The 12,263-nt window shown below is 47.4% G+C and overlaps 1 protein-coding gene across 1 annotated transcript; it reads left to right on the top strand.

Moving 5' to 3' along the window:
• The first annotated feature begins 377 nt into the window (after positions 1–377).
• On the top strand, positions 378–11,881 carry LOC116938924 (beta-1,4-galactosyltransferase galt-1-like). Its single transcript, XM_032946654.2, has 2 exons — positions 378–1,402; positions 9,310–11,881. The coding sequence occupies exon 2, from the start codon at positions 9,381–9,383 to the stop codon at positions 10,731–10,733; it is 1,353 nt and encodes a 450-aa protein (XP_032802545.1). The 5' UTR covers positions 378–1,402; positions 9,310–9,380; the 3' UTR covers positions 10,734–11,881.
• Positions 11,882–12,263: the final 382 nt, after the last annotated feature.

The raw sequence follows: 12,263 nt of genomic DNA, 5'->3' as shown, positions 1-12,263 counted from the left end.
ACCCAATCACCCCCTCACACACCCACCGACTTTTTCATCCACTCATTCACGCACCCACCCACTCGCTCACCCACTCAGCCACCCACTCACCCACCCACTCACTCACCCACTCACTCACCCACACACTCACTCACCCACTCACCTACTCACACATCAGCCGATTTCTTCTCTGGCCCCATTCACTTCCTCATACAAAAACACCCCCTTATAGCCTGAACAGACTGTAGGGGGCAAGTGCTGTTAGCGAGCACCTATGAAGGCCAGCACGTCATACGAGGGGGTGGGTGGCCAGCACCACGCCCGGCCGCCTTTGATCCCCTTTTGCGATGTTTACACACCGCACCAGGCACTCATTTGAGGCTAAGTCGACTTAGGGGAGAACCATGACCGATTCAGATAATCGTCACTGGTGTTGGCTGTGATTGGGAATCTAACTCGCGTCGTTCTAACCACTGCACTACTGCTCTCTACACACTCATACACAACATTCCATCTCTTCACTAGTCCATGCCACTCACCCACTCACTCACACACTCACCCACTGACTCACCCATCAGCCCATCTCTTTTCTCGCCCATACCACTAGCTCACTCACACACATATTCACTCACCCACTCACTCAACTATCAGCCCATCTCTCCTCCAGCCTGTGCCACTCTCTCACTCACCCACTCCCTCACCTATCAGCCCATCTCGTATCCTGCCGAACTCAAAGACAAAAATTCCCCGTTTCGCCTTAACAGACTGTTGGGACCGAACACTGTTAACGAGATCCTTTGAAGGCCGGCACGGCACACAAGTGGGTGGGTGGTCAACAATACGCCCGACCGCCTTTGTCTTGCCAGTGGTGATGTTTACACACCACTCCAGCTACTCATTTGAGGCTGAGTCGACCCAGGGGAGGCCCATAACTGGTTCATATAATCGTCACTGGTATTGGCCATGAGCGGGAATCGAATTCGGATCACAGCGCGCTAACCACTCCACTACCGCTCCCCACACAGACACCCATGCACACAGACACACCCATGCACACAGACACACCCATTCACACAGACACACCCATTCACAAAGACACACCCATTCACACAGACACACCCAGTCACACAGACACACCCATTCACGCACACCAAATTACAAAACATTCCGTCTCTTATGGAGCCCATTCCATTCACCCACTCATTCACCCCTCAGTCCATCTTTTTTTCTCACATGCGGCATCCCGTTTAACAGATGCTGCTAAACACACACGCCAACTTACACACCCAAAACCCACCCGCACACACCCCGGTACATATAAACGCACCCACCCACAGACCCACAGCCAGGAAGATGAGCAGTAGCCCGATCTCAAGGCGTTAAACACAACGGCGTAGACTGAGGAAGGTCACCACTTCGCCAGGTTAGTTATCTCTTTATTGACACCACGCTCGCGGCGTTGATTGAAGTTCAAACAGTCATGATTTTCTTTGTTGTTGTATTGTGATTGCTGCTTTCGTCAAAGCATCGACATCATCCTTGTCAGCAGTAGTCATGTGACAAGCAATCCACTGCTGGGTGATTTCACGGAAGTTAACAATTCGCCCTCAGGCCAAAACAAGAATGAATAATGCTCAATACCATCGTTAGATCTCACCGTTGGATGTCATCATCATCATGTTACATTATTATATAACATCGTTGAATTTCACCGTCAGATCTCATCATTTAGACCCCCTCCGTCTGCCGCTCATCAATCCGCGCAGGGGTCAGTGTTTGCTATGGGGGCCCCCTCTCCTGTGATTTTTTATAGAAATATTCATGAATACACGACGAACCATTCCCAACGCGGCTTTATCCAACGCGTTATTCAACTCTACACGGTTTACTTAGTGAGGTCTGTTGTCTGAAACACGGAGGTGAAGTTTCTGCTCCACACTGTTTACCTACCGAGGTCTGTTATTTGGGACACGGATGTGATGATTCGGCTCTGCACGGTTTACCTAGTGATGTCTGTTATTTGGGACACGGATGTGATGATTCGGCTCTGCACGGTTTACCTAGTGATGTCTGTTATTTGGAACACGGATGTGATTATTCGGTTCTACCCTGTTTACCTAGTGAGGTCTGTTATTTGGAACACGGATGTGATGATTCGGCTCTGCACGGTTTACCTAGTGAGGTCTGTTATTTGGAACACGGATGTGATTATTCGGCTCAGCACGGTTTATCTAGTGAGGTCTGTTATTTGGAACACTGATGTGATGATTCGGCTCTGGACGGTTTACCTAGTGAGGTCTGTTATTTGCAACACGGATGTGATGATTTGGCTCTGCACAGTTTACCTAATGAGGTCTGTTATTTGCAACACGGATGTGATAATTCGGCTCTGCACAGTTTACCTAATGAGGTCTGTTATTTGCAACACGGATGTGATGATTCGGCTCCACACTGTTTACCCAGTGAGGACTGTCTGGAACACGCAGGTGATGTTTCGGCTTTACGCAGTTTGACACGGCTAAGATTATCATCTCCGCCTTCCCCCCCACTCCCCTTCTTCCCTTTCATTTCTCTCCCCTGCAAGCACATTTCGTTCTCCTATAACACCACGTGTTTTCAGAACAAGTGTTGGATATAACGCGATGCGAAATTGTCTACAACACAATCGAGTGAATGGAACCACGTCACGCGAGTAGGAATGAGCGCGAGTACAGCTGCCTCAGCGTAGCGTCGAAACGCAAGTCATTTGGATGCCGCTGGATGCTTCTAAATGCTACCTACCTGCCTCAGTCGTTGTTCAACATGCGTATGCATCTCCCGCGTTATCTCGGACTGTGTTTTACCCCCTGTGTAACACATTATTATAACGCGATGTTTCCATAACGCGGTGTACCGCAGCAACGCAACTATCACAGACTTGTACGCTACTCCCGATCGTAATCCCTATGATGGTCGGGCTGTAAGAAGTTCCAAGTCCTTCCAGCACGTCCCCTTTTTGAGCGGCTCTCACCCCAAAATGTTCCGCGTTCACGACCTGTGTTTCCCCCGCGGATGTTTGCATGTTGGGTTCTTAAACAATACAACATAAATCTCATCTCCACGTCGCCAAAGTAGTGCCGTGAGCGTGCTACTTCCGTTGTAAGGTGTGAATGAATCGACCGTGAGAACGATTTAATGAACATGATTTTTTTTGCGTGTGATCCTCGAACACACTCAATGCGCCACAACAACGCAAATGTTCACACATCCACCACATGCATCTTAGCCATCCGGTCGTTGAGGATGTCAGTCATACGGATGCCTAGATGGCGAATCGTTAACGCTCAAATGTTAGAGGAGCGAGCACCGGGCTGGGAATTCAGTGTTGAGGTGAAACTGAAAAATAGTATACTCACACATACACACACACACGCAATTACTCGGAAAAATTCAAGGAACGGAAAGACAGGAAGATTTAGAATAATGGCTTGACGACGACATTAGAAGAGATTGGTGCCAGAAATATGTGGCCACTATTTGAGAATATTGTCACAACACGGAGGAAAGTGGATACATGTGACAAATGTGCAGTGGATACCTACTACGGTTTATCTGCCCATATATCGTGATGATGCATGGCACTAGACACTACACTATATACTACTATATACTACACGATTATAAACTACGTTATACACTACGCTGTTAAATACACAACTATGATGTGCCACTACTTGAGCATATTGGCACTCCAAGACAGAGAGAGGAAACTGGAAACAACAAACTCCTACAGCCAAACTCCTTCCCCTCCCATTACTGGGTGTGTATATAAACACCTAGTAATGTATATAGAAACACCTGTTTGTGTATATGCATATATAGGTATATATAGGTGTTTACATATACACAGGTGTTTATATATACAGGTTTTTTATATACACACACAAGTGTTATGTATAGTTGTGTGTTTTTATACAGGTGTGTGTATATAGATATATACAGTGAGGGGAAAAAAGTATTTGATCCCCTGCTGATTTTGTACGTTTGCCCACTGACAAAGAAATGATCAGTCTATAATTTTAATGGTAGGTTTATTTGAACAGTGAGAGACAATAACAACAACAAAATCCAGAAAAAACGCATGTTTTTTATAAATTGATTTGCATTATAATGAGGGAAATACATATTTTACCCCTTCTCAATCAGAAATATTTCTGGCTCCCAGGTGTCTTTTATACAGGTAACGAGCTGAGATTAGGAGCACACTCTTAAAGGGAGTGCTACTAATCTCATCTTGTTACCTGTCTAAAAGAACCTGTCCACAGAAGCAATCAATCAATCAGATTCCAAACGCTCCACCATGGCCAAGACCAAAGAGCTCTCCAAGGACGTCAGGTACAAGATTGTAGACCTACACACGGTTGGAATGACAAGACCATTGCCAAGCAGCTTGGTGAAAAGGTGACAACAGTTGGTGCGATTATTCGCAAATGGAAGAAACACAAAAGAACTGTCAATCTCCCTCGGCCTGGGTCTCCATGCAAGATCTCACCTCGTGGAGTTGCAATGATCATGCGAACGGTGAGGAATCAGCCCAGAACTACACGGGAGGATCTTGTCAATGATCTCAAGGCAGAAAACAATTGGTAACACACTACGCCGTGAAGGACTGAAATCCTGCAGCACCCGCAAAGTCCCCCTGCTCAAGAAAGCACATATACAGTGAGGGAAAAAAGTATTTGATCCCCTGCTGATTTTGTACGTTTGCCCACTGACAAAGAATTGATCAGTCTATAATTTTAATGGTGGGTTTATTTGAACAGTGAGAGACAATAACAACAACAAAATCCAGAAAAACGCATGTCAAAAATGTTAGAAATTGATTTGCATTTTAATGAGGGAAATAAGTATTTCACCCGTCTGCAAAACATGACTTAGTACTTGGTGGCAAAACCCTTTTTGGCAATCACAGAGGTCAGACGTTTCTTGTAGTTGGCCACCAGGTTTGCACACATCTCAGGAGGGATTTTGTCCCACTCGTTTTTGCAGATCTTCTCCAAGTCATTAAGGTTTCGAGGCTGATGTTTGGCAACTCGAACCTTCAGCTCCCTCCACAGATTGTCTATGGGATTAAGGTCTGGAGACTGGCTAGGCCACTCCAGGACCTTAATGTGCTTCTTCTTGAGCCACTCCTTTGTTGCCTTGGCCGTGTGTTTTGGGTCATTGTCATGCTGGAATACCCATCCACGACCCATTTTCAATGCCCTGGCTGAGGGAAGGAGGTTCTCACCCAAGATTTGATGGTACATGGCCCCGTCCATCGTCCCTTTGATGCGGTGAAGTCGTCCTGTCCCCTTAGCAGAAAAACACCCCCAAAGCATAATGTTTCCACCTCCATGTTTGACGGTAGGGATGGTGTTCTTGGGGTCATAGGCAGCATTCCTCCTCCTCCAAACACGGCGAGTTGAGTTGATGCCAAAGAGCTCCATTTTGGTCTCATCTGACCACAACACTTTCACCCAGTTGTCCTCTGAATCATTGATTGGGTTGGCAGGTGATTGATTGGGTGGGTGGGCGGGTGATTGGTTCGGTGGGCGGGTGATTGATTGATTGGGTGGGTGGGCGGTTGATTGATTGATTGGGTGGGTGGGCAGGTGATTGATTGATTGGGTGCGTGGGCGGGTGATTGATTGGGTGCATGGGCGGGTGATTGATTGATTGGGTGGGTGGGCGATTTATTGATTAGGCGGGTGATTGATTGGTTGGGCGGCTGATTGATTGATTGGGTGGGAGGGTGATTGATTGGGTTGGTGGGCGGGTGATTTATTCGGTGGGTGGTTGATTGATTGATTGGGTGGGTGGGCGGGTGATTGATTGGGTGGGTGGGTGATTGATTGGGTGGGTGGGTGGGCAGGTGATTGATTGATTGGGTGCATGGGCGGGTGATTGATTGGGTGCCTGGGCGGGTGATTGATTAGATGGGTGGGTGGGTGATTAATTCATTGGATGGATGGTGATTGATTGGGTGGGTGATTGATTGATTAGGTGGGCGGGTGATTGATGGATTAGGTGGGTGGGCGATTTATTGATTGGGTGGGCGGGTGATTGATTGGTTGGGCGGCTGATTCATTTATTGGGTGGGCGGGTGATTGAATGGGTGGGTGGGCGGGTGATTGCTTGCGTGGGCGATTGATTGATTGGGTGGGTGGGCAGATGATTGATTGGGTGGGTGGGTGATTGATTGGGTGCGTGGGCGGGTGATTGATTGATTGGGTGGGTTGTTGATTGGGTGGCTGATTGACTGGGTGGGTGGTTGATTGCGTGGGTGGGTGGTTGATTGCGTGGGTGATTGATTGGGTGGGTGGGCAGGTGATTGATTCGTTGGGCGGGTGATTGATTGATTGATTGGGTGGGTGGGCGGGCGGTTGACTGATTGATTGGGTGGGTGGGTGGGTTGGCGGGTGATTGATTGGGTGTGTGGGCGGGTGATTGATTGGGTGCGTGGGCGGGTGATTGATTGGGTGCATGGGCCGGTGATTGATTGGGTGCATGGGTGGGTGATTGATTGAGTGGGTGGGTGATTGATTGGGTTGGCGGGTGATTGATTGATTGGGTGGGCGGTTGATTGTTTGATTGGATGCGTGGGCGGGTGATTGTTTGATTGGGTGCGTGGGCGGGTGATTGATTTGGTGCGTGGGCTAGTGATTGATTGATTCGGTGGGCGAGTGATTGATTGGGTGGGCGAGTGATTGATTGGGTGGGTGGGCAGGTGATTGATTGGGTGGGTGGACAGGTGATTGATTCATTGGGTGGGCGGGTGATTGATTGTTTATGTGGGCAGATGATTGATGGATTGGGTGGTTGGGCGATTTATTGATTGGGTGGGCGGGTGATTGATTGGTTGGGCGGCTGATTAATTGATTGGGTGGGCAGGTGATTGAATGGGTGGGTGGGCGGGTGATTAATTGGTTTGGCGGGTGATTGATTGATTGAGTGGGCAGGTGATTGATTGATTGATTGGGTGGGTGGGTGGGCCGGTGATTGATTGGGTGGGTGGGGCCGGTGATTGATTGGGTGGATGGGCGGGCGGGTGATTGATTGGGTGCGTGGGCGGGTGATTGATTGGGTGCGTGGGCGGGTGACTGATTGGGTGCGTGGGCGGGTGATTGATTGGGTGGGTGGGCGGGTGATTGATTGATTGGGTGAGTGATTGATTGATTAGGTGGACGGGTTTTTGATGGATTGGGTGGGTGGGCGATTTATTGATTGGGTGGGCGGGTGATTGATTGATTGGGTGGGCGGGTGATTGATTGATTGGTTGGGCGGGTGATTGATTGATTGGTTGGGCAGCTGATTAATTGATTGGGTGGGCGGGTGATTGATTGGGTGGGTGGGCCGGTGATTGATTGGGTGGGTGGGCGGGTGATTGATTGGGTGCATGGGAGGGTGATTGATTGGGTGCGTGGGCGGGTGATTGATTAGTTGGGTGATTGCTGGGTGGGTGATTGAATGGGTGGGTGGGTTGTTGATTGGGTGGCTGATTGACTGGGTGGGTGGTTGATTGCGTGGGTGGGTGATTGATTGGGTGGGTGGGTGATTGATTGGGTGGATGGGTGATTGAGTCAGAAAGTAAAACAACAAACAATACAAAAACACGATAGGAGTAAGTATATAACCCAAACACATTTTTGTAACCAGATAAAGCCGACAGAGCTATTATCTTTTTCAGAAGAGACCTGGCTATCACAAATGAAACGTGAGCGGCCAAATGATCTAAGTAATTGAAATGCATGTTTCTTCATGTGATGGGAATAACCGGAGGACCTGGAGAAAAAATGTCATGTGACTACGGAGAGAACACATGGTTGTTGGTGGTTGGAGGAGTGTTTGAATTATTTAGCATAGTGATCGGTTGTTTTGCTTCGATCTCTACGAGGTTTATAATGTAAAATGTGAAGGAGCCAGGTTGTGTGTATTGCTTTGTATCAGCAGGGATGTAAGTCCTCCGACAGGGAATGTATGCACTTGTGCAATTTGCACTCATATATTTTATCTATATTTACGTTGTGTTTAGTGCCTTGCTTAACTTTTCTCTTTCTTGCACTCCTACCGTTGTTTTGTGTAATTGTTTTCGTTGTTGTAACTTGCTGACTGACTCGTGCCCTATGTGGAACATAATATAGATACAAAGAGATACATACAGATACATGGGGATTGATAGAGAGGCATAGACCTATATAGATAGATAGTGACCCATAAACACTCACAGAGATAGATAGAGATGCATAGAGATAGAAAGTAGCCCACAGTGATACATCGAGAGACAGGCTCATAGAAATATAACTTGCTGTGCTAGTGCCCCTAATGGGAAATGTGCAAAAAGAGCTGTATAGCTCATCAGACTCCTCCTCCAGTCTAAATAAAAAAAAAATCGGATACTGTATTATTAATTATATATTGATATCATATTATACCGGATGAGATAGTGATAGGCTTTGTAAAACCTTATGTCAAGTGTCTATTGACTATTGCTGCTACTCCTGCTGATGATGTGGTAGGTGTAGTGATAGGGGTACTTATAGGGTATTGGTACGTGTAGTGATAGGGGTAGTGGTAGGTGTAGTGGTAGGTGTAATGCCAGGTGTCGTGGTAAGGGTGGTGATAGTGGTAATGAGGGGGTAGTGATGGGTAGTGGTAGGTGTAGTGGTAGGGGTCGTGATATGGGTAGTGATGGGGTAGTGGTACATGCCGTGATAGGGGTAGTAATAGGGGTTGGGGTAGACCTGGTCGTAGCTGGGTGTAGGGGGCAGGGAGTATCAGGATGATGATGCTGGGCTAGGAAGAAGAGATGGAAGTTTTCTAACGGAGGAACGGAAGCCGCGGGTTTTTGTTGTTGTGCTGTTCGAGTGGTGAAGACTATTGATCTGTGTGCTGCAGTGGAGGAGTTGATTCCAGCAGTGAAGGGGAGCAAGAAGGAAGCAGGAATGAGAGAACGAGAGACTGGGCACAGTAGGATGGCAAGGGTGGCACACATAGTGAGGGACGGTAGAGACTGGGAGTGTGGAGAACAGGATAGGAGGATCAAGTAGTGAGAGGCGAGATAAGCGAGATGAGGTAGGGCAAGGGAGATGTGAAAGTAACCACCGTATATTGATGTTCATGCCCTATGCCATTCAACATGACGACGACGATGTATTATGTATGATGTATGTACCCATGTTGAATTTATTTTCCACCGTATGTAGCCAACCGTGCTAATCAGACGTGAGTTGATGACGATGATGATGATATCGATGGTTAATTATTTGGGCAACATTTAATTAAATTTCATTTTGTCCCCTTCCCATTTAGATAACAAGCGTGCAAGTCCGCACCTGGTACAGCTGTATCCTATCGGCTACAAAGTGGAAAGACATTAAACAATGTTTTCGCTCGGTTTGCTCAAAAAGACAGTTGCCGCACTCACATTCCTGGTCATGTTACTTTATGTTCTGGACATCCTTCGTCAAGTACATAACAACTCGAAGCTCGTCATAACGTCAATGAACAATGTCCTCCAACAGTTGAGTACAGGAATAGATGCTGGCCCTGACCCAGTTTTCCACAAGGTGGGGCAGACCCAGGCGCTTGCCTTCTCCGCGTATCTGGACGTCCGCGACGAGGGACGTCCATTCGTCCGTGTTTTTGTCCTGGCCCCGAGGGATATAAACTACAACCACTTCACCTGCCAACTTTTCTACCGGGACCCACCCACTGTGATGAACGTTTCTGCCAAGGAAGATCTCATCAGCAGCCACTATGGCTTCAGGTACGGCGTCTACAATTTCCTTTGCAACGTCCCTGATCGCACGCCTTACCCAAGTCACGTGAGCCTCGTGGACAGGGCCTCGGGCTCGGCGGAACCTTTTCTCCCATCGATCCCCGTGGTGGTGCCCGGCGATTCGGTGACGAGGCACGACTTTGCCGTGTGCCTTCCGACCCTATTCGGGGCGTTCAACAACTCCCTCATCCTCGTGCAGAACCTGGAGATGTACCGCATCCTAGGAGCAGGCATCGTGACTGTCTACAACACCAGCGTGAGCCCGACCGTGAACCGAATACTCACGCATTACAGACGTGTCGGTTTTCTCGAGGTCGTGCAGTGGCCCATTGAGAATTACCTCAATCCATCCAAAGGCTGGAGGCCCGACATTCACCCAGGCGAGCTTCACTACTACGGGCAGATAGCCACGATGAACGACTGCTTATATAGGAACATGTACAGGGCCAAATACATCTCCTTCTCCGACGCTGATGAAGTCATCTTGCCGAGGCAGTGGTCAAACTGGGCGGATATGATGAGAGCGATAGATGTCCATCAGTCCACCTCAGCTTTCTACTTCACCCTCCACACGTTTCCGATAACGAACGAGGCCACGTGGACATCGCCCATGGGTGGGCAGGCCACCGGGACAGACATCCTGAATCAAACCACAAAGCAGATTCCACCCGCTGACACAATGGACGCCACCACAAAGATACTGGGGTGTCCCAAAGGGCTGGTCTACGTCTCGGTCAACACCGTCCTCATTAGTCGCCCGGGCTACGGAGTCCACACCGTCCCAGATGCGAAGGGCACTCTGCAGCATTACAAGAGGTGGAAGAAGGAGTGGCAGCTGCCGGACAGTTCTGTTCTGATCCGTGACTTTCACGTGCAGAATATCTTTGGCAGCTTGCTCAGGGATAGGGTTCTCAAGAGCCTGGATGAATTGCGTGAATCCTCAGCCGGTGAATGATTATGAATTTACTTTTGATGACCGGTTCTGAAGATCAGCGATTAAGTTAAGCCTCAACACGATGAAAAGGCTGTGTTACCCTTTCTGGCAAAAATACAGGATGTGTTAAGATATTTATATACCAAATATACACGTATTTGAAGGCATAAAGTTGGCATAAATCACACATCATCCCTGTGGTAAAGCATGCAGACAAACACTGCTTTAAAAATAATGTACACATTCTCCTTGAAACTTATTTTCTTATACCAGAGACACTGTTCATCGCGTAACAACTTCATTAACGGGGTGTTTTGGTTGGGGAAGGGTCTATGACACATTTTACTTAATTCTGCAATCTGACCCAACATAAAATCCATTGTGAATCAAACTTATTTCGTTTGATGGGTAATTAATACCAGTTTTGAAGTGGCGAGATGTTAACTCCCTCGCGTGGTATACAGGAGTTCGTGGGTTCGATCCAGACCCTGACTCCTGTATATTTGGAGTGTGCATGTTCTCCCCGTGGTCGCGTAGATTTTTCTTCGGGTCCTTCGATGTTTCTCTTCCACGTTTAGAAACATGCGTTTCAAATATTTGGCTGCTGTACATTTCCACGTGATAAGCCACTTCGTTGAGCTATCATTTGTGTCCAGGTCGCTTCGAAAAAGAGCTAAAATAAAAACGGTAAAACATTAAACAGTTTAAATCTCTGCTGGGGATGAGCCATAAGAGTGCTGCGTTGCTTGTTGTAATCCTGTCCTGCGGTGTTTGTGGCAGCTCTGTGCCAGTGGAATATGCTGCCGAACGTCCTCTGCCACCTCAGCTAAATGCACCGCCACGTAATGCGAGAGTCGCGTGCGAGCGGCTCCAAGCATCAAACGGGCACCGTGACGGCACTGAGCCATGAGTGGAAATTCCCCATTGGTCGCTTTGGGACATTAGTGGAAGGTGCCATCCAAGTAAATGTAAATTATTATTATATAGCTCAGTGGGCCTTACCTGCTGAAATTAAAAAAAAAATTAGTTAATAGTTTAGTTTTAACTGCTGCAAGTGTTTTAATCGGCAATGCATTATTATTGCATTGGTAATAAGTGGTTATTGTTTATATTGTATACACTCAAAATAAACAATGTAAATGATGCACAATAAACAAAATTTAATCGTGTATTATTTGTGTGAGTAGCTGATTGTTTATTGGATATAATTCATTGTTTATTATCCATCAATGTGCTGATGCTACACAATTGTACACCTCAGTAAAGTCAAATTACGACATGGAGAGCCTCGGCACGTGTGGTTTGCACGAAACGAAATACTGCTTAATCCAGGACAAAAAAGGAGCTTCTGCTGGTTTGCCTATGTGGGAGGATCGGGTGTGGCAGTCGCAGACTCCAGGTTTCAGTGTTCTACTCATCTAAAGAGCCTTGGCACAATACTCGACCGGAAAATGTCCTTTGTTTACCACGTGCAAAATATAGCCGGGTCCTACAATTGTTTTCAATTATCAGGGCTCTATGACACATTCAACCACTCAACAAAGTGGCTTA

Source organism: Petromyzon marinus, chromosome 5, assembly GCF_048934315.1.
Source record: "Petromyzon marinus isolate PM22_M1 ecotype Great Lakes invasive population chromosome 5, UKy_Petmar_22M1.pri1.0, whole genome shotgun sequence".
Taxonomy (NCBI): Eukaryota; Metazoa; Chordata; class Hyperoartia; order Petromyzontiformes; family Petromyzontidae; genus Petromyzon; species Petromyzon marinus.
Note: the sequence above shows the minus strand (reverse complement) of the source record. Positions and strands in the feature narration are given on the sequence as shown.